This window comes from Sus scrofa, chromosome 18, assembly GCF_000003025.6.
Source record: "Sus scrofa isolate TJ Tabasco breed Duroc chromosome 18, Sscrofa11.1, whole genome shotgun sequence".
Taxonomy (NCBI): domain Eukaryota; kingdom Metazoa; phylum Chordata; class Mammalia; order Artiodactyla; family Suidae; genus Sus; species Sus scrofa.
The window spans coordinates 18,128,990-18,155,692 of NC_010460.4; the positions used below are offsets into that span (position 1 = coordinate 18,128,990).

At 38.4% G+C, this 26,703-nt stretch overlaps 1 protein-coding gene across 1 annotated transcript; it reads left to right on the plus strand.

Moving 5' to 3' along the window:
* Positions 18,135-20,188, plus strand: KLF14 (Kruppel like factor 14). Its single transcript, NM_001134348.2, is given in 1 exon segment — positions 18,135-20,188. A coding segment is annotated over 1 exon segment (981 nt). The 5' UTR covers positions 18,135-18,399; the 3' UTR covers positions 19,381-20,188.

A 26,703-nucleotide genomic window follows, 5' to 3' on the forward strand; every position in this document is an offset into this window, starting at 1 on the left:
TTTCCCCTAGTTTATTCCCTTCCCAACCCCATAACAACCCAATCCCCATGAGAAGCTGTGAAGAGGTGAAAGAATAAGCCTGCCAACAGGATCTCCAGGACTAATGCAGATATTTGTCCTCAAAGGAATCCAGTCCTTTTGTCCTTGTTGGATGCGGCCATCTTGTGATGTAGTACTTTCCCATGATCACCCAAATGCTTCTAGGTCAATCTACGCACTCCTAATATCTTGGCACCTCTCAGGGGATATCCCACAATGGCAATAATGGAGCCAAATACTAAAATCACATAAATCACAGGGGAAGAGTGATGGCTCACTGTGGTAGATTCTAGTGTCAGGAAAAGTGATTACAAGCTAACACCAGGTATCCCTGCGAGAAAGTTGAGAAACAAAGGGAAGAGAAATATCAGCCAAAGCTGCTTTACAGATAGAGCTGTGCAACCCCTAGGTTGAAGACCCAGGATTATGTCCTTGCGTGTTGTCAAGTGTCCTGTTTTAGGACTGCTTCCCAGTCTGTGTGCCCTCCTCCATACCACACCTGCAAGGGACAGCCCTGACTCTGTGATCCTTCCTGTCCTTCCCCTCCTCTTTTAAAAGTTTAAACCAAAATTGAGCTCATGTAATATTCACCGAGTATGGCTTTGCCCTTCACAATTGAACTATAACATATTTTCAAGTCACTCTATATTTTTCTACCTAGGCAATTTATTATTGCCCAGGTAGAGTTTCATTGTAAATGAATAGGTATCATAATGTAATTAGCCAGTTCTCTGGAGGCATTTGCATTCTTGGCTGTATTGCTTTCATAGTGCATTCTGTCATTAATCAGTATAAAATTAATTTTAGTTGTTCCATTTAATATTCTGGTCCTGAATCCTATTTTGTATGATTTTAATCTTAGCATGTATGTTTGTGTTCCCTTCAGTTACATCTGTCTCTGATATTTCTGCCCGTCCCATTACTTCTCAACTTTCCCTGTCATTTTCACTTTGTGTTTACGTATGTATATATTTATATATGATAGCTATCGGATATATTCATTTTATAAACAGCTTATGGCTAAATTTCTTCTTTCTCCAATTAATCTGAGAGTCTTTTGTCTTTGGATAGAGATCTTAAAGCAACTCACATCTATCACAACAATAGGTTTACCTGGTCTTTGTTCTGTCAATTTATTTAATGATTTTTATTTTTATTGCTTCTGGGTTCGTTCTTTTTTTTCTGTCTCACTGTATCTAACAAGTTTACCTTTTTCTCCCACGCATGATTTGTAAACTACATACCTTTGTGTTTTCTACTTGGGCTTACTGAATTTAAAATACCTGCTATATTTATTTGAATTATACCTCTTTGTTTCCTTAATTTAAAAAAATACAAGTAAAACATACATACATTTGCATTTTAAAAGTTCAAATAAGACCAAAGAATGTAAAGTGAAGAGTTCCTCCAACTCCACTGTTCTCCTCACAGAGAACCACTGCCCTGATTTTAATGTGTATTTCTCCAGACCTTTCTGTGTGTGTGTGTGTGTGTGTGTGTGTGTGTTGTGTGTGTACATACAGATTTGTAGATTTTTAAAAAACACAAATAGGATAAATATACATTGATTACTACTTGTTTTCTCCATTTAATAATGCATTTCTTTGTAAATAAATCTACAGTGCTACATCAGTATTTGTATGTGTGTCATTTGTCATAACAGTTCATTATATGGACTAAATGCATTTATTTAACCACTCTGCCTATAGACATACAGATTTGTTCCTATTTTTCGCTACTACAAACAAGGTTCTAAATTTAAAAATTCCTTTATGTACATCTTTGTACACATGTAGAAGTACTACTGTAGTATTAATACCTAGAAGTGTAATTACTGAGTCAAAAATATGCACATTTAAGTTTTTGGTAGCTATGACAAAATCATCTTTCCAAGTGTATCACTATACACGCTTAAAAACTCCATTTGTAGCCTCACATCCTTATTAATGGTAGGTTTTAACAGTCTTTAAAAGATCTGCTTATCTGATGCCTGAAAATGCTATTATCATATCGCTTTAACTCATAGCTCACTGAGTGACAACGAGGTGTGAATCTTTTCATGTTTATTGACCGTTTGGTTCTTTCTGTGAACTCCCTGTGCTTTATCCTGTACATCAAGTACTTTGTCCATCTGTCTGTGATATTATTTACCTTTTTTCATATTAACTTGTAGATATTAATCTTTGGTCTGTTATATATACTGAAAATATATATTCTCTGAGTCTGTGGCCTGATTTTTAAATGTGTTTATGGTGGTGTTTGTCCTGTAAAAGATTATTGTTTTATACTAATCACATCTGTGACGCTTTTTCTTCAAAGCGTCCTTCCCTACTGTATCAAAGTCTCAACAAATTCATACTGCCAACTAAGCACCACCAGAAACAAAAAGATATGAAACAAGTTCTATACACCCCCAATTCATTCATTCCTTTCTTCCCACACCCAACCCATGGCAATAATGGATTTGTTTTCAAGGATTTCTCATATGAGTGGAGTAATATAGTATTCAGCCTCTAACCTGACTTCTTTCAGTTAGCATAATGCACGTGGAATTCATCCATGCTGTGAGTATCAGCTGTTTGTTCCATTTATTCTATTGTATGGAAATACAGTCATCCCTCGGTAACAGTAAGGGATTGGTTCCAAGGCCATCCCCAACATCAAAACCCAGGAATGCTCCAAAACCTTATGTAAAATGGTATAGTATTTGCATATAACCAATGAACACCCCCCACTATACTTTAAATAATCTCTAGATTACCCATCAACTATGATGTAAATAGGTGCCAGCATGTGGCAATTCAAGTTTTATTGTTTGAAACTTTCCGGAATTTTTTTTCTCAAATATTTTTGATCCTCAGTTGGTTAAATCTGCAGAGGCAGAACCCATGGATACAGGGAGCCAACTGCACCAGTCTGATATGCTCACCAGCCAAAGGGTATCTGGGTGGTTTATGGGTTTGGGCTATTAGGAATAAAACCATTATGAACATTCACATAAAGGTTTTGAGGTAAATACCAGGAGAGGGATTGCTGGATCATATGGTAAGTGTATGCTTAACTCTTTAAGCTAGCAAACTGTCTTCCAAAGTGACTGAGCTATTTTGTATGTCCACCTGCAATGTATGAGAGTTCCAGTTGCTCTGCACTTAGTGTTGTCAGGTTTGTTTGGTTTTTTTAATTCTAATAAGTGTATAGTGGTTTTAATTTGCATTTCCCTAACAACTAATGATGTTGAACATCTTTTGGCATATTTCTTTGCCATCCAGATATCTTCTTTTGTGAAGTGTCTCCTTAAGTCTTTTGCCTATTTTAAAAATTGGGTTACTTATTTTTTAGCATTGAATTTTAAAAGTTCTTTATATTTTTTCAACACAAGCCCTTTGTCAGATAACGTAGTATGCAGATACTTCTCCCAGTCTGCGGCTTGTTTGCTCATTTTTAATAGTGTCTTCTACCGACAAGTTTTTAATTTTGATGAGGTCTAATTTTTTTCTCATGGCTTATGCTTTTGATATTGTATCTAAGAAATCTTTGCCTAACCCAAATTCACAAAGATTTTGGTATTGAATTTTACATTTGTGTCTATGATCCATTTTTAGTTAATTTTGTATAAGGTGAAAAGTCTGGATTGAAGTTCAGTTTTTACATATAAACTTTGAATTGTTTGAGCACCAGCCATTGAAAATACTATTCTTTCTCACTGAATTGTGTTTGTACCTCTGTGAAAAACCCGACTGGCCAGTTTGATCTATTTCTTGAATCGCTCTTCCATTCCGTTAACCCTGTGCCTCTCTTTTCACCGGTACCACATTCTCCCCATCATGGTAGTTTTATAATAACTCTTGAAAGCAGATAGTATGAGGGCTCTGACTTTGTTCTTCTTTACCAAAATTGTGTTGGTTATTTTAGTTCCTTTGTCTTTCTCTATCAATTTTAGGTATGAGAGCTAACAAAAATAAAAATCCTACTGGGATTTTGATTAGGGTTGCGTTGAACCTATACATCAGTTTTGACAGAATAAACACCTTTCCAATATTGAGCCCCCCCCCCCAATTCATGGAGAGAGTAAAGTCTATTTATGTAAGTATTTGCTGTCTTACATCAGCATTTTATAGTTTTAAATGTACAGAAAATACATATTGTGTTTAATGTATACTAAATATTTCATTTTGGGGGAGTACTAAAATGGTAATTTTTTGGTGGTAAATACTTTAAAATTTTTTATTTTTACTTGTTCATTGTTAATATCTAGAAATACTATTGATTTTTATATCCTGCAACCTTACTAAAATTACTCATTAGTTCTAGTAACTTTTTGATAGATTCCTTGGAATTTTCAAAATACACAATTATGTCTGAAAATAGACAGTTTTATTTCTTCTTTTCCAAGCTGTATGCCTTTCCTTGTCTTATTGCCCTAGCTAAATCCTCCAGTATAATGCTGAATAGAATTAAGAATGTGAGCATTCTTGGCTCGTTTCCAATCTCAGGAAAATCATTTGGTCTTTCAGCATTAAGTACAATGTAGACTTTTTTTTTTTTTTTTTTTTGTAGATGCCCTTTATCAAATTAAGGACATTCTTTTCTATTGCTAGTTTTTTAAGAGTTTTTTTTTTTTAATAATGAATGGATTTTGAATTTTATCAAGTGCTTAGTCTACATCTATTGAGATTATTATCCCAGTAATTTTAATTTTATTTTTATGCTTATATCTCTAATCCACCTGGAAGTTACTTTTTATATTGTATGTGGAAGTGATTGGACCTTATTCTTCCCCAAATGATTAACTAATTGTTGAAATCCTTTATAAAACCATCTATCATTTCCCCACTCATTCGAAATGTCACTTTTTTCATACATTGAACTCTGATAAATAGCTCTGTGTCTGGACCATCTCTTTTGTTCCATCAATTTACTGGTCTATTTCTATGCTAATCTACACTGAATCAATTACTAAACTTGATGATATGTTTTAATATCTGCTAGAAAAATGTTATTCTTGCCATTTCACTCTTCAGATGAATGTGAATCAGCTTGCCAAATTCCAAACAGAAACCTGTTGATATATTGTTTGAGACAGCATTAAATTTATAAATTGGGGGGAATAATTATTTTATAGCACTGAACTTTTCTGATAAGAAACAGATGTATTTCTCCATTTTTCAGGGCTTGATTTGTGAACTTCAATTCTCTTGTATACTTTCCTACATGAAGATCTTTATATAGTTACCCTACCAATATCTTACTATTCTAAAGTTTCTGATACTTTTCTTGGATTTTTCCAGGTAGATAGAAATATTTACCAAAAATGACAGTTCTGTATTTTCCTTTCCAACATTTATACATCTTATTTCTTGCCCCCTTCCTTTTCTTCATTACTGCACTGAACAGGGACATCCAGTTCAACGCTAAATGGCAGTGGCAGGGGCTACACTGTGCTCTTCCCCATTTTAATGGGAATACTTCCAGTATTTCATGAGTTAAGCATTATGTTTGTTGTAGTTTTTGGTCAAGGTACATTTTGGTTTTTTTAATCAACCCTTTATTGGATACATTGTTTTTGCAAATACCCTCTCCCATTCAGTAGATTGCCTTTCCATTTTATTAGTTGTTTCCTTCACTGTGCAAAGCTTTTTAGTTCAATGTAGTCCCATTTTTGTATTTATGCTTTTTTTTTTGTCCTTGCCTGTGGAGACACATTCAAAAAATATGCCCAAGTCTGATGTCAGAGAGCTCTGCTGAGAATTATCATAGGAGTTCCCACTGTAGCTCACGAGACATGGAGATAGGTTTTCAAATGTAGGCCACCTTCTTCTATGACCTGTTTACTAATACTACCTTTTTAAACCAGGAATGTGTATTGCATTTTATCAACTAGTCTCTTTTTTTTGGGGGGGGGGAAAGGCATCTGTTGAGATAATCATCTTTTCTTCTCTTCAGCAAATACAATGAACTCTATTAATATTTTTTACTTTCTAAACTACTCTTCCTCCCTTGGGATAAGCTCAATTTGGTCATGATGTAGTATTCTCTTAATACCCTGCTAGATTTGAAATACTAACAACTTACTTAGAAATGTATTTATGGAGTTCCCATCATGGTGCAGTGGTTAACGAATCCGACTAGGAACCATGAGGTTGCGGGTTCGATCCCTGCCCTTGATCAGAGGATTAATGATCCAGCGTTGCCGTGAGCTGTGGTGTAGGTTGCAGACGCGGCTCGGATCCCGTGTTGCTGTGGCTGTGGTGTAGGCTGGCAGCTACAGCTCCGATTCAACCCCTAGCCTGGGAACCTCCATATGCCGCGGGAGCAGTCCAAGAAATGGCAAAAAGACAAAAAAAAAAAAAAAAAAAAAGAAGAAGAAATGTATTTATAAGTAAGGTTAACTTTTTTTTTTTTTTTTTTTAGTCCTATGTTCATTTGATTTCAGAACTATGGTAATATCTACCTCTTAGATAGGAAAGCTTCCAATCTGTTTTATGGACTAGAACCACATAAATACAATATGGGAAATATCTGTTCCTTCATTTTGGTAGCTTTAGACTGCAAAACTACTTGGGTCTGGTGCTTTTTTGCAGGGGAAGGTGGTAGGTTTTCAATTATTTTGCCATTTATTTTAGATGATGGTCCATAAGATTCTCTCCTTCCTGTTGTACCAACTTTGGCAGTCTGTACATTTACAGATCAAACATTGCATCTTAACTTTTAATTGCATTTATTTAAAGTTATACAATCATAGCAATCATTCCGCTTTTTCCATATTTCAGGTGCCTTACAATATTTACATCTCTTTTTCCCCTTACTCGATTCACCAAGAATTTATTTCCTTTTTGGTCTTCATAAACAACAGTAATTGGTTTTAGTAATGAAGCCCAATTATTTCAAAATTTCATTAATCTCTATTTTTATTCTTATTCTCTTTTGCTTCATTTCTTTGGGTGCATTTTTTCCCTGTTCTTTTTCTAACTCTTGAGTCAAATGCTTAGTTTGTTTATTTTCACAATTTCTTTTTTCTACAAGCACTTGAAGCTGTAAATCTTTCCATTTGGACCACTTTGGCAGCACTCACAGATCTTAAAAAGTAATATGCTTATTTCTTCACTTCCAAGTAGTTTGTAATTTCAATTTTAATTCCTCTTTAATCCAAGTTAATTAGAAGTGTGCTTCCTCATTTTCGAGAGGATAGATTTTTTTTTGTCTGTCATTTTTACTATTTTGTTGTCGTTGTTGTTAATAATTTCATGCTTGTGGTCAGTGAATGCAGGCTTGAATGATTTCTACTTTTTTGAATCTACTGAAATTTTCTTTGTGAATATTCCATGTAAGCTTAAAAATATGTATATCTCCCCATTATCTCTTGAGTAGAAAGCATCTTAACAACTGAGTCTCTCATATTTTTATTTTTTTCTACGTGAAATGTTAATTTTGTTTTCTTTGATGCACTGTTCTGTTACTTAATTCTAAATTCCTGGGTAATTTTGTTTTAGGTATTTTAGGTATGCAGCATATAGCTTTTAGGGTTTGGGGTCTTTTTTCTTTCTTTCTTTTCCAATTTGAGGAACTCTGTCTTTTCACAGCATTACTGAATCCATTCGCATTGTGATTACCAACACTTTGGACTAATTTTTGCATCTTCTTTTGTGTCTTCTGTTTACCATACTTTGCTATTGTTTCTCTTTTTTTCTCACTTCCCTTTTTGCTGAAACAATGATGTCTTCCTATTTACTTTTTTTTCTTTTAATGGCTAGAAAGTTACAGATCCTACTTCAATTTTTCCAGTGGTTACTCTGTTTTTTTTAAGTGTATACTTAAACTTGTTTTATAAAATCAATATCTTCAATTTCTGAATATAACTAGCTTCTCTCTGAACAAGTCGAGAACCTCTTCATGCTTTTGCTTTTCTCCTTTTCCCCTGCTACCTCCCAAGGAAAGATCATTAGGGATTTTAATTCCATATTGTTCTCTCTCTCTTTCTTCACTCTTCTCAAACAAGAGTGATTTTAAATTTCGCCGCAAGGTTTGCTATATTTTGTCATCAGATTGATTTTCCTCATACCTTCCTCTTTGATTCATTTTTCATTTTCCCTGAAAGACACTGTTTAGTTATCCTTCCAGAGAGGGTGCTTGAGTGGTATATTTTCTGAACCCTTACATGTCTGAAAGTGTTTTTATTTTGCTAACCTGAACGATGGGTTCACCTGGGTATAGAATTCTAAGTTCAAAATAATTTTCCCTCAGAACCTTGAGAGCTTTGCTCTATTGTCTCCCTGAATCCACTGTTGCTGAAGAGAAGCTTTCCTCCTAATGGCCACATACCCCACTGCTCTCCTCCTCAGGGACCAGAAAGTAAATAAAAGGGGAGTCCCACTGGATGTTTCAAGGACTGCTTCCCCAACCCAGGCCACTTCTTAATCACTCATTCATTCAGCAAGTAGTTTTTGTGCATGTAATGTTCCAGCCTCTGTACTGGGATTTTTTTAAATAAAATATTTCATGTACACAGGAAAGTATAGAGAATAAATAATACAGCAAACAGGAGTGTACTCACCATCCATATTGGCAGATCTTACCATTTTGTCTTATTTGGTTCAGGTTTTTAAAAAATAAATAAAACACTAAAGAATCCATTGAAATCTCATTCCCTTTCCTTCCACACCAGAGATAACTACTGCTCCAAATTTTTTTTTCTTTTTTTTCTTTTGTAACAATTTTTATTTTTTTCATCATAGCTGGCATACAGTGTTCTGTCAATTTTCTACTGTAAGCAAGGTGACCTAAATTTTTATAGTTTATAGACTAATGGATTTTATTTTTAATATATGGATATATATGATGAATAATGTATAGATAAACAAAAATTAATAACCAATATAATGCTTACTACCTGCCTATTGGTAATCTGATTACATGACATATATTAACTAGTTGTCACTACAACCCAATGAAGTAGGTACTATTATCATCTCCTTTTTATAAGTGAGAAGTAACTTAATCAAGGTCACTTGGCTGGTGACCAGCTAAGTGAGGGCACCAGAACTTGGCAGCCTGGCTGCAGAGTTTGTGCTATTAACAGCTATAACGTGCTAATTTAGTAATAATTCCCATGTACTTAACCTTCATGTAAATGCTATATTAGACAAAATCTTCTAAAATTGGGGGATTTTTTTTCTTCCCTGTTTACTGAGCATAAAACATTATCCATGATCGAGCTGGTTTTCACTCATCATTTATTTTTACTACTGTATAGTACTGCCTTGCATTTTTATGACTATCTAGATTGCTTCAAAAATGTGCAACAAATGTTGCACTGAACGTATCTGTGGCTGTCTCCTAGAGCCAAAGACAAGAGTTTCTCTAAAATCTATACCAAGGCATGAAATCTGTAAGTCACGGGGTATGTGATATCATCTTTACAAATTGCTGTCAAATTGCTGCACCAACTTATATTCCTCCATATGAAAGGAGGGGGGTTCTACATTTTGTGCTGGGATTTCAATCTGATATGTCAGACTACACACATATTGCTGAACTATTGGGTCATTATACTACAGAACCTTCTATTATCCACTTTTTTCTGTTTTAATATATACACTTCACTCAGGCCTTTGCTCTCAGTCTCATTATGTAAAAATATTTACTGATTATTTACTAGGTGCTAACTCCTCCTGTTAATGGTTATTTTTTAAAGCTCACAACAGTACAGGCCCTGAAATGTATTTGAAATTAGTCAAATAAAGGCTCACCTGTTTTTCATAAGGTCATATATGCTTAGCTTAGGCTTGTAAATTAACATGAGCCTGAATGTAACATGAAAGAATTTCAGCTGGATCTAAAAGAAACTGACAGCCCAGACAGAACATAGAGGTTTTATTAAGAAGTGAAATTGAATCAAAAACATTAGATTTAAATTATCAGATCATATCAAATACAGAGTATTCAATGTTTAGAGTTTAACATAAACTATTAGTTTTAAAATATTTAATGTCATTATCCTTATACTAAAAATTATTAAATGAATAATTACATATGGCATTTGGGAAACATCACCAAGAGTTAGAATTTCTGTCATCCAGGAACATACATATAAAAATATTACAGGACTTTTTTCTTTCTTTTTTTGGCCACCCCACGGCATATGGTGTCCCAGGCCAGGGATCAGAGCTGAGCCTCAGTCGCCACCCAGTCTACAGCTGTGGCAATGCCAGATCCTTAACACACTGTGCCTGGCCAGGGATCGAACCTGTGTCCCAGCACTCCCAAGATGCCACCCATCCCATTGCACCACAGCAGAAACTCCTATACAGCCCTTTAAAAAAATAAATAAATAAAAAAAATAAAAAAAAACTTTTATCCTGTTGCTCAGCCAGGGATGCAAGCCAAACTGCAAACTGCAAAAGCATCAGACTGATAGATCCAAATGCCTATTCAGCATCTCCACCTTGTCTACAAGGCACCTCAAAGTCTCCAAAAAACCAAACTCCCACTTCCCCCTTCTTCTCAAGTCTTCCTCATCTCAAAATAAAAAGTACATTTGCCTAGAGTTCTCTTGTGGTGCAGTGAATTAAGGATCCAGTGTTGTCACTGCTGAAGCACAGGTTCGACCCCTGGCCAGGGAACTTCCACATGCTGAGAGTGCAGCCAATATATATATATATACATATATATATGTATATATATATATATATATATTCTTCCAATTGCTGGGCTGAAATCTTAGTCACTTCTGAGTCCTCACCTTCTCTCTACCCTCTGTCCAACACATCAGCAAGGAGACCCCCCTCACTCACAGACATCCAGACTCTGACTACATCTCACCACCTTCACTGCCACCACTCTGGTCTAAAGCACCAGCATCTTTTGCTTGGATTTCTGCAGTGGCTAACTTGTCACCTGCTTCCAGTCTTGCCCACACTCTAGTCTATCCTCCACAGAGCAATCAGGGTGAACCTCTAAAAAGTAATTCAGATCATGTCACTGCTCAAAATCCTCCCTCAAACTTGCCACATCACTCTTCACATTGGTTTTCAGGATCCTACATGATCTGCCTCCCACCCACTCAGATCCCTGAACTCATTTAACTCTTACCATTGCTCTTACCATCTCTTTCGCTTCACTTCCTTGTGTTGGCAGAATGGAGGCTCCCCCAAAGCTGTCCTAATGTCCAGAGCCCATTGAGATGTTACACTATTACAGCAGCTTAAACAAAAGATGATGGTGGTTTGGATTAGGCTATTGGCAAGGGAAATAGAAAAGTGAATGGTCAAGATATAGCTTGAAGGCAGAATTAACCAAACACTAATTCAAAGATGAATTACATGCAGGGGCTGATGGAGAAGGAAGTGTCGAGAATGACACCCAGTTTCTTGGTTTGAGGAACAGGATGTATGAAAGTGCTGTTTGCTGAGACAAGGAAGAATATGGAAAGATTAGATCTGGGGTTAACAACAAAGAATTCAGTTCTGAATATAATAAGTTCACAGTATCTATGAGACATCGCAGGAGGGGTGGGGAGTTATCAAGTAGTCATCAGGATGTAGAACTACCTGACATAGCTGGAAAACGTAGAGAGGGTAAAGATTATAATTTCAGAAATTACTGGTATACAGGTGTACCTAAGTCATGGCAAATGTTCAAAATTACCTAGAGAGAAGGGGTAGAATTGTGAGAAAAGGGCCCTATATAGAATTCTGTAGAACTCTAAACTTTGAAGCTTTGGTAAAGGAAGATAAATGAACAAGTAATACTGAAAAGGAACAATTAGAAAGTCGGAAGAATATCACCGAAATCGAAAAAGGAGAGAATGTATCAAGGATTACTCAGCTGCTCTGAGAGTCCTATTAATTGGAAGATTGGATTTAGCAACGTGGACATCAATGTTGATCTTTTTTTCTTTATTTTTGAGAAAGATTTTTTATTGTGGTAAAATAATATAACATAAAATTTACCACTTCAAATCATTTTCAGGTGTACAGTTCAGTGGCATTAAATACATTCCCACTGTTGTTCATCGATGGTGATCTTTTTCTGTAGCAAAGTAAGGGCTAAATATTGAAGTAATTTTAATAATCCATGAGGATACAGAAATGGTGACAGAGAATATATAAGATATCCGTCTTTGGGAAATTTAGTTTTAAAGGGGGATATGGCTATGTGACAACAGCTAGAGGAGATGGAGAGTCAAGGGGGGAGTTTATTTTTTTTAACTGGAGATACTAGTTCACTATTGAATGTTGATTCAAATTATTCTGTAGAGTAGAAGAGAGAGATGATGATGGAGGGAGAGGAGTGATGTTATGGATTGTGGACCCCAAGAAAGCAAGAAGTAACGGGCCTAGAACTCATGAGAATGGGATGGCCTTTGCCAAAAGGTGGGGAGGAGAGACTGGCACAGATGCAAGTGGACTTGCAATACTTCTAGGTTTGTTGAGCATCTATTTGAGATGGGTAATCACAAATGAATAGTGATACTACTCTGTCAGTTTATATAGTCCTCTTTATTTATTCCCTATATATATTTATAGAATGCCTACTATGTGCCTCCTCTGAACTACCTGTGACCAAGGGGGTGAAGAGGTCAGCCTCTCCAGGCCTTCAGGAACATCTCTTTGATGTTGCTGCTAGAGGCTTCTGAATAAGCTCAGGAGAGATACTCCTGTACTGTTTACTTCAAGCCACAGTAATCACTACATTGAGAAATTACCCTTATTCTACTTTCCATTTCAAATAATCCCCCATTACACTTCCAGAGCCAATTCCTAAGAGGTTACACAATATGCACTGGTTACAGATCAGCTGAAGTGATAGAGACCTAGGTCTTCTCATCAACATCAACAACTGAAGTCCTGTCCCTCATCCAGTGACTCCCTCAATCCCAAGAAATAACAATAAACAACAAGGAAGCTACCCTCCTTTCCCAAAGAAACACCCTACGTACAAGGCATCTCTTCCCTACAGTTTCCTCCAGTTCTGCCTCTTCTCAGAGAAACCTCCCAGGAGGTCCTTCTCAGCAGTTAGAGACCGAGTGTCTTCCATTGAACTGGAAGACCACCTTCAGCAACGTCCAAGTCACTGGTAGCACCCCAGCCTCAAGCCCCTCATTTGCGCTGCTTTTCCAAAATTCAAGAGGATCATCTCGACAATCTGCAACATCAGCACCACATCCACAAATTAATAAACACATAAACAAATACCTACCTTACACACAGAGACACCTCCCTTTTTTCCCAGAAAGAGCTTCCCGCAGGTGATCACCTACACAAAAGTAAAGATTACTTTTTCTATACTGTTGGGAGGAAGTCTCCCATCCACAAAAAGCACCCTTCTGAAAATTTAGCATCTAAGAAATCAGAGTGGAATTATAACACAGAACTGAATAACAATGAAAGTACAATTTTGAAAACTTGTGGAATACAGATAAAACAAGGGAAATTTCTCTTCAAGGGGAACTTATAGCCCTCAGTTATATTTTAGAAAATAAGAAACACTGGAAATTAATGTGTTGATTATTTAACTTGATAACTTTTTTTTAAAGGAGTAACACATTAAACTCAAAAGTCTAAGTTGACTCAAAAAGAAATAAAAAATCCAAATAAACTAATAATCATGGGAAAAAATGAACTGAGTTTTCAAAATATGATAGTTTCACAGATGAGATTTACCATATATTCAAAGAACAAATAATACCTGTCTCATCCCAAACTGTTACAGAAAATAGAAGAAGGGAAATTTCCAAGTGCATGTTATGAGGGTGATATAAACATAGACAAAGAAAGGTAGCACAAGAAAAGAAAATTAGAAGCCAGTATCACTTATGAACACACATGCTAAAATTAAAAAGCATTTACCAATTGCATGAAGCAATGTATTTTAAAAAATAGCACATTGTGGCAAAACAAAGTTTATGTCAAAGAATGCAAAGATAAATCCACATTAGGAAAAGTGACCTATCAAAATGACCCATTACTTTAACATATCAAAGGCAAAACTGATAATCATCAAAGAAAACTGATCATTTTATCAGTGCCCAGAAAAAAAGCACTTAATAAAAGCCAATATTCTTTCATGGTTTTAAAATATTCCCACTTTGAACTCAACTGGGATAGAAGGGGACTTCCTAACCTGATAAAAAGTTTCTAATAAAAACTAACAGCTGTTATCATAAATAATGATGACATTTTAGAAACATTCTCAATGAGATAGAAATAGGAAAACAATGCTTGCTCTCACTCTTGCTAGTTGATGTTATATTGGAGGTCCCAGCCCATCCAATGATATAAGAAAAGGGGAAAGTATCAAGAGTATTAGTTAAAGATAATATTAGCTACATGAAAATACAAGAGACTCTGCAAATTAACTAATAAGAAAGTTCAGCATATTTGCTAAAACAGGATTATTCCCAGATCAGTAACAATTCTAAACAGCAGCATGTACCAATTAAAAAATTTTTAAAGGATCCCACTTAAAACAGCAACAAAAGTTGTCAGGTACCTAGGAATAAATCTAGCAAAGAGGGTACAAGAGTTTTATATGCAAATTATAAAATGTTATGGAAGGATATGAAGAAATCAAAATAATATTAATATACTGGATGACTATTTTATAAAAAAGCTGTCATATCTCCCCAAGTAAACCTACAAATTTAACTCAGCAAAATACAAAAAAAAAAAAAGTTTTTCATTGGAAGTTGACAAACTGGTGCTAAACTTAGTATGGAAGAGCAGAAGTCCAAAAATGGTTGGTATAATTTTTTAAATGAACAAATTGGGGAAATGCCCTTCTACCCATAGACTTATTATAAAGCCACAATAATTAAAACAGTGTGGTATTGGCTCAGAATTGGCCTGACAGAGAAGAGGACAAAGCAGGAATATATTTGTGAATATATGGAAATTTAATTTAAAATCAGTGGCAAACAGAAACAGACTCGCAGATTTCAAAAACAAACTTATGGTTACCAAAGGGGAAACATTGGGGGGGGGATAAATTAGGAGATTGGGATTTACATATACATACTGGTTATATGTGAAACAGATAACCAACAAGGACCTACTTCATAGCACAGGGAGCTACTCAATATTCTTTATTAACCTATATGGGAAAAGAATTTTAAAAAGAATGGGTATATGTATAACTGCATCACTTTGCGGTACACCTGAAATTAACACAATATTGTAAATCACTGTATACTCCAATAAAATTAAAAAATAATCACAGGGGCATTACACATTAATGAAGGGAATGAAAAACTGTTTAGTAAGTCAGGTCAGGACAACAGATTTTCCATACAGGGGAAGGAAGAGTAAAATTAAATTCCTACTTTACACTGTTCAAAGAAGTAAGTCCTGGATGGATCAACTTTACAAGTGTGGAAAACAAAACTTTAAAACATTAAGGAAAAAAACACAGGAGGCTATCTTTGTAGCATCAGGTATAGAGAGGTGCCTTTAATAGGACACAAATGACACAAACTATAAAGATCAGTGACTAAATACCTACGTTTAAAATTTTCTGTAGTAGAAAAGTTATCAAAAGCAGTTAAAAGAGGAGCCATGGAATGAGACAATATAATGCCTATATGTATGAATTCCTACACATCAAGAGGGGAAAAGATGACAACGTACACAGCCCACTGGAAAAATGAATGAGAACTGTGAAAAAATAAACCACAGACTCAGAACACTTAATATCCAATAAATCCATAAAGAAATACTCAACCTCATTAGCAGTGAGGGAAATTCAAATAAACAATGAGATATTGGGTTTTTAAAAAAAATCAAATTGTCCAAAATAAGAAAAGTCTGAATCTAGAAAGTATTAAAGGTCATGTGAGGAAAACAAGAACTCTCACACACTGCTGACGGGTGTGTAAACTGGAGACCCATTCGGCAGTGTCTAATGAAACTGAAAATCTGCGTGTCACCTAGCAATTCCCAATGCAGGTAGACAGAGAAATTCTCACATGTGTGCGAGGGACACACGTACACATATGTTCATATCGGCATTGCCCTTAATACCAAAATATTGGCAGCAGCTTAAATATTCATCCATAGGGGAAAAAATAAACACAGCACATTCATATGCATGGACCCACAATATAGCCATTAAAATGAATGAACTAGATGTATATTTATCAACATGGAGAGAAAGAATGAAAACGTACCATGAAGGGAAAAAAAACAAGTCACAGAATATGCATAGTCTAACACCACACATGTGCATTTTAAAAATCAAAGCAAGAGTCTGTATCTGTGCAGGTTCACATGTAGTAGAAGCATAAAGCCTAGATTGGAAATTCATGATAGTGTTTGCCTTTGGAGAAAAGGGTGGAAAATGGTTTGGGGGAGGAGTACAAAGGGACTTCAGTTTTATCAGAAATGTTCAGTAATTCAATTTTTTAAAAATTCACCTGAAGCAGATATGGCAAAATGCTGACATTTACCAGTCACATGAGACAGGTACATGGGTGCCTGTAATATTCTCTCTGCATTTTAAGATAGCTTTAGACTTTTTTCTAAATAATAATATTAAAAGAAAAACAGCTAGTTAAGAATTCTATCTCATAGAATTTTAATATGTGTAGATTGAGAGTTAATTGTCTAAAATTTTGAGGCAAGCAGCTTTATAATAATTATCTGGTTTAGAATGGAATCTCCATAAAAATAACAAAGCTGACAAGGTCATAAAACTACTGAAATGAATAAAGTAGATTCTAGAAGTATCAACATGAATAGTTCTCAAAATCATATTGAGGGGAAAAAGTAAGTTGCAAAATGATATGTACACTAAATGTATCATTTATCAAGAAAATTTAAAATATATAAGCATGCAAATATTGGTAATTAGGTAATAAAGTATCATGACAGTGCTAGAAGAATACACACTTTATGATACTGATTACCTAGGCAAGGCGGGAGAAAGGTGAATGAAACTGGGGAGAGAAACTAGGTGACAGTCAACTCTCTCTGGAATCTTTGATACAAATAAAAAACCTGAAGCAAATATGACAAATATTTCACATTTGATTATTCTAGGAATTAATGTATGTTACTCTGGAGGTACATGCATTTTTAATTTTCAAAAGAAAAAGTACTAAAGAATTACAAACTGCACATAATTCAATAATATATAAGTAAAGCTTGTATACATCAAAAACCATACTGTGACCGTTTTTAGAAATTATCCTGTTTGCTTTTTTGTGTGTTTTTATTTTAATTTTTTAAAAATCAAAGGAGGAAAAAAATGAAAGCAGTGAAGAAATGTAAACATATATATACACAGATATCTGATTATATAAAAAGAAAAACCTCCACAATCACAAACACCGTAAGAGCAATCTATATAATTTGCTGCGTTTCCTTATTTTTAATTTTTGTCAACAGAAAAATAAAAGATGTTGCCTAATTGGAAACGTGACTTTCTATTATTAAAATTGTGGGAGTCCATTTTAATGTGTTTATCTCGCTGCTAGTCTATAATTTATATTTCAGCGTGGAAATTTGTTTGTATGCATGTGACAGGTTAATGCAGTTTAAACATGCATTTTTCTTTCGTTGCTTGAATAGTTAAATCGTTACTCAAAGGATTTTAAGTTTCAATTTCAACCATGAGAGGATTCTTTGCTTTTTCAAGGTTAAAAATGTTTCTGGTTCAAAATGCTATTAATTAATGGCTACGTAGTGGCTCTACTTAGGGAATTGGTACCGACCCTGGGTTAACAGTGGAACTGTAAATGAGAAAACTTTCTTTGATGAAGACACGGGGATATTTTAAATTTGATCTGAGAGCGGCAGACAGAAGTGAAATGTAATTCCAGCCCGCTTAACCAGCAATCGTAATTATGAATCGAAAGACATGTCATGTATAAGCATTTTTTTTTCCTTAAAAAAAAAAGTTTCTCGGACTCCGCCGGACACCCAGCTGGCGGAGGACCAGCGGGCGAGGGGGGGCGAAGCCGGCAGGCTGCCCAGAAGTTACGATCGGGGAGTTTTCTCTTTATTAAAATTACCTGGCTCACCAGCAGAGGCAAGAACGCGAAGACAAGATAATTTCTTAGGCTGTTAAAAATGACTTAGCCCGGTGGACCGCGCGTTCCGAGGGGGTGTCCTGCGGGCCGGGGCGGGTCCCGCCGCCCCCGCGGGCTCCGGTGCGTCAGGGGCGCGTCAGGCGGGGCGGGCTCCGCGCGGGCGGCGGCAGCGGCGGCGGCAGCGGGTGGCGGGTGGCGGGTGGCGGGTGGCTGGCGGCGCGCACCGGGCCTCCTGCTTCTCGCTCCGAGGCTGCGGGACGGACGCTCCCGAGAACTCTCTCGCCCGCGGCCGGCCGCGCTCGGACGGCGCGCGCCGGCGGCCCGGCGGTGCCAGCATGTCGGCTGCCGTGGCGTGCCTGGACTACTTCGCCGCTGAGTGCTTGGTGTCCATGTCCGCGGGTGCCGTGGTTCACCGCCGCCCGCCGGACCCCGAGGGCGCGGGCGGAGCGGCAAGCTCGGAGGTGGGTGCGGCGCCGCCGGAGTCCGCTCTGCCGGGACCGGGGCCACCGGGGCCCGCGTCGGTCCCCCCGTTCCCCCAGGTCCCCGCCCCCAGCCCCGGCGCGGGCGGCGCCGCGCCCCACCTGCTGGCTGCAAGCGTCTTGGCTGACTTGCGCGGCGGCTCTGGGGAGGGCTTCGGGGAGTACTCGGGGGAAGCTCTGCGTGCCTCGTCCAGCTCCTCCGACCCGACCCCGTGCTCCGGCACGCCCCGGTGCTCCCAGCCGACCCTGGCCTCCAGCGCGGCGGAGGTATCCGGACCCGCGCGCTCTCCCGGCGCGCTCGTGGTCCCAGGCGCGCCAGCGGTCCCCGGAGCGCCTGCCCACCCTGGCGGGGTCCCTGGCGTGGCCCCTGGAGCCGGCCCCACCCCCGCCACGGGTTCAGTACCTCGTCGGAGGCCAGTCACACCTGCTGCCAAGCGCCACCGCTGCCCCTTCCCGGGCTGCAACAAAGCCTATTACAAGTCATCGCATCTGAAGTCCCACCAGCGCACCCACACGGGTGAGCGCCCTTTCTCCTGCGACTGGCTCGACTGCGACAAGAAGTTCACGCGCTCCGACGAGCTGGCCCGCCACTACAGGACGCACACGGGCGAAAAGCGCTTCTCCTGCCCCCTCTGCCCCAAGCAGTTCTCCCGGAGCGACCACCTGACCAAGCACGCCCGTCGCCACCCAGCCTATCATCCCGACATGATTGAGTACCGGGGGCGCCGTCGCACTCCCCGCGTCGACTCGCAACCCGCCAACCTGGTGGACAGCTCCGGCTCCGTCCCCGGGCAGGTGCCCAGCTTCACTACCTGCTTGCCTGACAGTCATTGCTGATAGCCGTCCCCTCAAGGACGATCCCCCAGGCCGTTGTCCTTGCTTTCTCTCAACCCATCCCTCTTTCCCAGAGTGATTAGACCAAGGCACAGACTGGCTTCTCCGCTGTGAAAGTGGGTCCAGGCAGGCACGTTGGACCCTGGGGAGGGACTGAGGGCCCGAAAATAACAGGAATTCTTACAACACGTATATCATCCAAAAGGGGGGGTTGCCTCAAGACAACCCTCAGGAACTTGTAAGAAGGGATGAACTCTGGTACTCTCTAGAGTCCTGAAGATTCTCCCTTCCATGGGAACCAGAGATGTGAAACTGGAATTCTCAGGTGCCTGAGGAGCTCCCAGTCTCAAAGGACTCTGGTGTTTTACCCACCCACCAGGGCGGACCTTGGAGAGGGTGTCAGGGGTGGCAGTCTTGGAAGTATCCAGGACTGGAATGGTGAGAGGCCTTTGGAAACAGAAATGATTTCTATTTCTGTAAATGGCAATGTTTACTAATGTATTTTTAGTATCTTTTAAACAGGGATCCCAAGTTGATAGGAGATTGATGTCGTCCACTCCCCGATTGCCCCAGCTACCTCTTCCAGGAGAGGCCATGTAAGCGTCTATGTGGATGTATGGCTGGGAGATGCTTTTGGTGTCTGGGGAGTGATGCGAGTCTGTTTGCAGGTCCTATTGCAAGGGTTGGAACCTTGCAGCTGCGTCGTAGCTTTTCTTCTCATTTGGAGTCCTACTTGGAGGGGTAACTTCCTGGCCCACTCACAAGATTGGTTTAAAATTTTGGAAACAATCATAAAAGCACGAGAAATAAAAGGGTGGTCCAGGCTAGTTCCCACCTCACCAAGAGGGCAAACCCAAGTGACTGTGGGTGAGATAGGTCCAAACCAAGACCTCTCAGAACCATTGTTAATGTTCAGGGAAATAGGGGCTTTTGGTCCCAGCTGCCCACTCCCAAGTAACCTCAGGTGTGGTAGATTCTGTTCATTTCTTAGTGGCTAGCTAGGGGGTAATTTCCCTTGGGGTCTGTGCATTTTTGTTTCTGCAACAGGTGAGTTGGTGGTTTGGGAAGGGGAAGGTGGGAGTGGCTTCTTCCAAAGAGCTGGCTTCTCTCAATTTGGGGAAGGGACAGCAAGGCGAAAGTTATTGTCAAGTAGAAGGACCCTTCTCCCCTGATCTTGGATTTCCTCCAAGTTACACCCTCAGGATCCCTCTCCCTCAATGCAGGAATTGAGCATTACCAGTATTTATTTTTTTTCCTCTATGTATCTCTGCTGCTATGAATGAAATTGTCAGCCACTCTGCTTATGTATGTGTGAATTGTTTAGATGTGACCCGTTCATTAGAGATGGGACTGAAAGTTATTTTCTTCTCTGGTAAGGTCCCCTTTGGCCCCCTCCTGAATATCTTATAATGGTCCATCGATCACTCTTGTGGAGAATGCCATAATATCAAAAGATAATACAGGCATTTAGTTAAACAAACAGCTCCCCCCCCCCTTTTTTTTTTTCAGATGAAGACACCGAGGGCTAGATAAGTTCAGAGTCATATGCTGAGTTGCTGGCAAAAGCCATGACTAGAACTTAGTTATTTGGCCTTCGAAGTGACTCCTTCCCTCAGGCTTGTTTACCCCATCTGGGCCCTCAGTCAAAAGACACCTCTCTCCCTTACTGCCACTAGGATCCCCTCCTTCCCTATTTCCTGTCACTTCTATGTTCCTTCAAATGTCCAGTCCCCACTGAACTCTTTGCCTGTTGTGTTTAACCCCAAAGCCCTTCTCTTAGCAGGTTGAGTGCATTCTCTCCATCCTCACGATATGGGCTTAAAGTGAGAAGGCCTCTTTAGCATCTTGGGAGAGACTTTTATCTTTTATTAATTTTCAATGTCTGTTTCTAGTCCTGGGCACTCCAGCTTCCTTGAGAGAGTGAGTGATACGAACACTGGGACTCTGCTAAGTGCTCCTACATTAAGTGAAGGAAGGGTATTTAGGAAGGACCCAAAGGGTATGAAGAGGTTCAGTGTTTCCTAAAGAAGACTAAGCAGGGTAGGTGGAGTTCTCCTTGAGTTACATGTGGGAAGAGGAGGCCCCCAATTGCAGAGGTGGGTTTTGGTAGTGGAAAGAGTCCTACCTTTGCTTGGTTTGTCTCCTCATCTGGGACTTGATAGGACGGGCACTCTAGGGCCCCCTTGAGAATTATGATTTCCCCTTGGTCCCCTTTAGTAGGAGAACTGCCATTAAGTAGGTGGACCAATGAAGCTAAGAGGAGAGAAACTCCCCCTGACCATTCTGGAATTGGGCTCAAGAAAGCTTGACTTTTCCAATCACCTCTGATAAATAACTTTTGATTTAAAATCTCCCAAGTAGTGTCCTTATTTGAGTTCTTGTACCTTGGGGACTTTTGTCTGGGGGTGGCCTTTGACAATCTAAATGCAGCACACCTTTCAATGACTTCTCCAGGGATTTGGGGTGGTGAAAAAGGAGGCAGACAATGGAGGCAATATTTGTAGGCTGGTCTTTCTTTGTCTGTGTACAGTTACCTTTTTCACTCCAGCAGCCAGACAGCTCTTGACAACCAGTTATTAGTCAAATGCCTTGAAAGGGGCTTCCTAATTTTATTAACACTTCTTCTGCTTCATTTTTTTTTTTTTTTTAGATCAGAAGGAGCTCAACAAATGAGTGTGTCTGGGGTTTAGTTGGGGTCAATCTGAACCTCTGGGACCTTGCCCCACTCCCACCTTCCTGAGTTCTGATGTAGCAATGACCTAGTAACAGAATCTATTAATAGAGCTCTTCCTGAAGTCTGCATTGGAAGGTGGGAATGAATTCCAGGTCAGACCTTGGGGATGAGGGAATTGGATCCCCTGCCCCTACTGGGTGGGGGAGAGGGGCTGAAGAGTACAGGCCTTGCCCCACCTATAGGGACAAGAATCTGTCATTGTCCCTATTTCCCTATTCTCCTCCGAGTAGGGAACTGTATTGGAACACCACTCTTGACTCCTCTCTCTACCTCTAGTTTTCTCATTTGTCTCCAAAGGAAGATTGTGTAGTCTGATACAGACATACAGAAGAAGGTTATTGTCTATACACACACACACACACACACACACTCACTCACTCATTCTAAGCTATCTTCTCTCTTTTGGAACCTCTTTGCCTGCAATGTATATCAACTCTACTCAGATACAGCTTTCATATGGTAAGCACACCGGCTGAGTCCCAGGCCTGCCTTCCAGAGGCAGGTCTGAAGAGCACCTCTGTGTCTCCACTTTTGGAGCATCCATGCCACCTTGCAGCTCCCCCAGGTAAGTGTTTCCTTTGTATATTCTTTGGGTGAGTAATCCCAACAGGAGGAATTGGTAGAGGTGGAAAAGGCAACAGAGGGATAGTATGAGAAAGTCCAATTTTGTCCATACATACAGCAAAATACTGATCGTTTGATCCTCATTGGTCTGATTTCGGTATTTATTATCTAGTCAATTGAGAACTTAGAAAGGAAAGGAGTATGATTAAGTTTCTCCCTTAGGCTCCAACACATGTAAATATGCATTGGCTATTAAGTCTTGAGAAGTAGGCACTACACTGGAATTAGGGGACCAAATTAAGATGTGTGGAGATGGAGCATCTAGTGTACCAGGGCACAGGCTTCAGTGCTTTCATGATCTCAGGCATTTCAGTTCTTTGGCCTTTCCAGGTTCTAGCAGCTTGTGGTAGCTAGTGTCCATAGGCAAATCACTGTTTTTTTAAGAGGTACTGCATGTAGGGCTTTGCAAAAGTAGGCTTCACCGGTCACTGTGGCTGATCTTGATTCGTATAGGTATAGTTGAGACAGGCTTGCTGCAGAAGGGAAAGGCACTACTGAAAGGAAAAATTTGTGCTGCTTTTTATTCTCAACCCAAATTGCAGATGAAGACTTTAAGGAATTTGATGGCATAAGTTGCATGTGTACTTCAAACAAATTTAGGAGAGTCTACTCTTAAATTCCTCTGGAGATTAGCAGCTGTCATTATATTAGTTTCACCCAATTTGGGTTTATCTTGATATGAATTACATCTTTTTATAGGGCCTAGGAAGAGATGTATGGGAGGGGTCAAGTTCTTTAATTCACCTGGGTATCCAGAGCCACTTTCTATTTATGTCCCAAGTTGGTTCCTGATGTGTTGACTCTATAAGCCCTGGCAGGAGAATTTCAAGGACTCAAGTTATGCATTCAGTTACAGAGGAATCGTGGATTTTAATCATAAATGTAAAAAGAGAAATACAAAGGTTTGTTATATGGGGCTTTGAGATAGAGAGAAGCAATGCTATTCCAATTCCAAAGGTTAGGAAGAATGTTAAAGAGGGTTGCACCTGAATTCTTTTCTCCCTAGGAAGCAGGTCTACTCAGGAAATCCAGTAGGAACTATATTTGTTTCAAATATATGTTTAGATCTTGAAATCAAAATGTCATCAGTGGGAGGGTGAAAAATGAGTAAAGGAAGACAGGCCAATTGAACTGGAGGAAGAGAAGGAAGTTGTGTTTTTAAAGGACACAAAAAGTTAACAATACAAATGGGAAAATGAGAAAGACCAGGAACCAAATGATGGGACTATAGAAAAGGGTGGTAGTTTAATCATTACAAATTAAAGGAGGTAATTGAAACCCAAAGAGATATAATCGAAGAATGAAAGCAAACTCTCAGAAAGAAAATAGAAATGCCCACTGCCACCAGGGATCTCAGATCCAGGGAAATATTGAGAGGTACTACCTAAATCTGCAAAAAAAAAAAAAGAGAGAGAAATCACCCCATCAACATAAGATAGATATATTAGAATGTTACAGAAAATGTAGATATTTCCAACATTTTTAGCTTAATCTCAGTAATATTACCTTTGTAAATGAGAGCAAAACATGGCTTGGAGAATGTACAGAGTTAGGCCTCTACGGGAAAGCATTGGGTAAATAAGACTCATGAACTATATAAAAGTAATTAATCAAATTAATAGAAATTAGGAAGACAACAGCACGATTTGTTCCAAAATAATATTTGTTAAAACTCAACACCGATTTGTGATTTAATTTTAAAAACCTTAGCAAACTAGTATCAAAAATAATTCTAAAGACCTTAGCAAACTTGTATCAAAAATAATTCTTAAATGATAAAGAGCCTCCACGAAAAGCCTACAGAAAAAAAAAAAAAAAAAAAGCCCTACAGTAAACATTGAACTTTGAAAGATTGCAGGAATTCCTGTTGACCATGTGGTAAGATAGAAAGAAAATCTCAACAAACTCCAGATAAGCAGTCACGTAAAATTATAATGAAAATCTAATCCTAAATCCACATATTGGGAAATGTAAAAGCAAGCCTCTACATAACTCAGATAAAAGTGGCAATTATGAAAATTTAGAACTGAATGAAAACCAAAAGCACAACATAGCAGAACTTCTGTGATGCAAGCAAATAGCACTGGGGAGAAAGTAGAGTCATAGCCTTAAATTTTTTTATTAAAGAAAAACATTTTGAAAGTGAATGAACCAAGCTTTCAGCTCCAGAAGAGAAGGAAAATAAACCTAAAGAAAGTAGAAAGAGACATTACCATGGATAATAGAAGACATTGTCCCCAAGAGAGTGAAAATTGGTTCTTGAGGTCTGAAAAAAATGAAAAAAAAAATGTTACATATTACAATGGTGTGGCTCTTCAAAAGATGGTATCACATAAACAGAGATATACTCTATGTGTGGTTTAAGATTTGGAGGGAAGGGAGAGGAAAGTTGTGATTAAGGCAGGGGAAAAAGTCTAAAAAGTCTCCTGAAGAAAGGTTGAAAAATACTGCCATAAGTAAAAGCAGAAATTAGTGAAACAGAAGAAGAAAATGAATAGAGTTGTCCAAAACATTTTTAAGAGCCCAATAAAAATAGATTTCTTTGGCAAATATGATTAAGAAAAAGGAGAGAAGGCACAAAAGATTATCAGAAATAAAAAAGAAGATAAAATTATAATGCATGAGCTCATTTTTTAAATTAGAGAATAATACTAACAACTTTATACCAATAGAGTTGAAAAATATGTGGATAATTTTACAGTAAAATTCAAAAATTTCAAAATGGTAAGAATATGTAGAAAATATGAAACTGGAATAGTATTTTTTTAAAAATCTATCACCAAAAAAGGCACTAGGTCTAAACAGTTATATAGGCAAGTTCTCTAAACTTTCAAAAAACAGATAACTTCTATATTTTCTAAATTGTTTTAAATCATACAAAGAGAAAATTATCTAATTTACTTCATGTTGTATAGTTAAGCTAACCTTAATACCAAAACAAGGCAAGTAAAAGATAAGAACAAAAATACCACTTTTTTGTTTATAAAGATGGATGCAAAAATCCCAAGTAAAATATTAGAAATTATATTTCAGCAGCAAATGAAAATAATAATGCATCATGATCATGTTAAATTTATTTCATAAATGCAAGATTAATTCAACAATAGAGCTCTATTGATATAATTCACTACATTAGTTGAAGACTTTCCTATATGCCAGCAATCATCAATCAGAAAAAATAGATTCCACATGCAGTAGCAATGAATAACATAAAGAATCTTTATAGACAAGACTATAAAACTTTTACTGAATAATGTAAAAGAAAATATGACTAAGTGGAGCTAAATAATGTTCTCGTAGATGATAAAACTCAATTCTATAAAGATGTCAGTCTTTTTTCAAATTTATATATTTAATTCAATTCTAATAAAAACTCCAAAAATATTTTTCATGAAACTTTTTTTTTTTTTTTTTGTCTTTTTGTCTTTTCTAGGGCTGCACCCAAGGCATGTGGAGATTCCCAGGCTAGGGGTCTAATCAAAGCTGTAGCCACTGGCCTATGCCACAGCCACAGCAATGCCAGATCCGAGCCTCGTCTGTGACCTACACCACAGCTCATGGCTATGCCAAATCCTTAACCCACTAAGCAAGGGCAGGGATCGAACCCGCAACCTCATGGTTCCTAGTTGGATTTGTTAACCACTGAGCTATGATGGGAACTCCTCATGAAACCTTTTCAAGGAATTATTACAGAAGATCATGTGGAGGTAGGGGGAGCGGTACAGAGGGAGAGTTGATTTGCTAGATATCAAAATATTACAAAGTATGACAGTAAAACAGTGTGGTATAGTGCAGGAATAGACAAATAGGTATGTGGATTGAAAAAAGAACTTAGAAGTGTGAATACAGAGGTTGGCACGTAAGAGATAATGGCACTTCACGTGAATATGGAAAAGACGGACTAGTCAATAAATTTCTCTTCATGAGAAAATGAAACAAACTAAAATATATTGCATTCTATCCCAAAT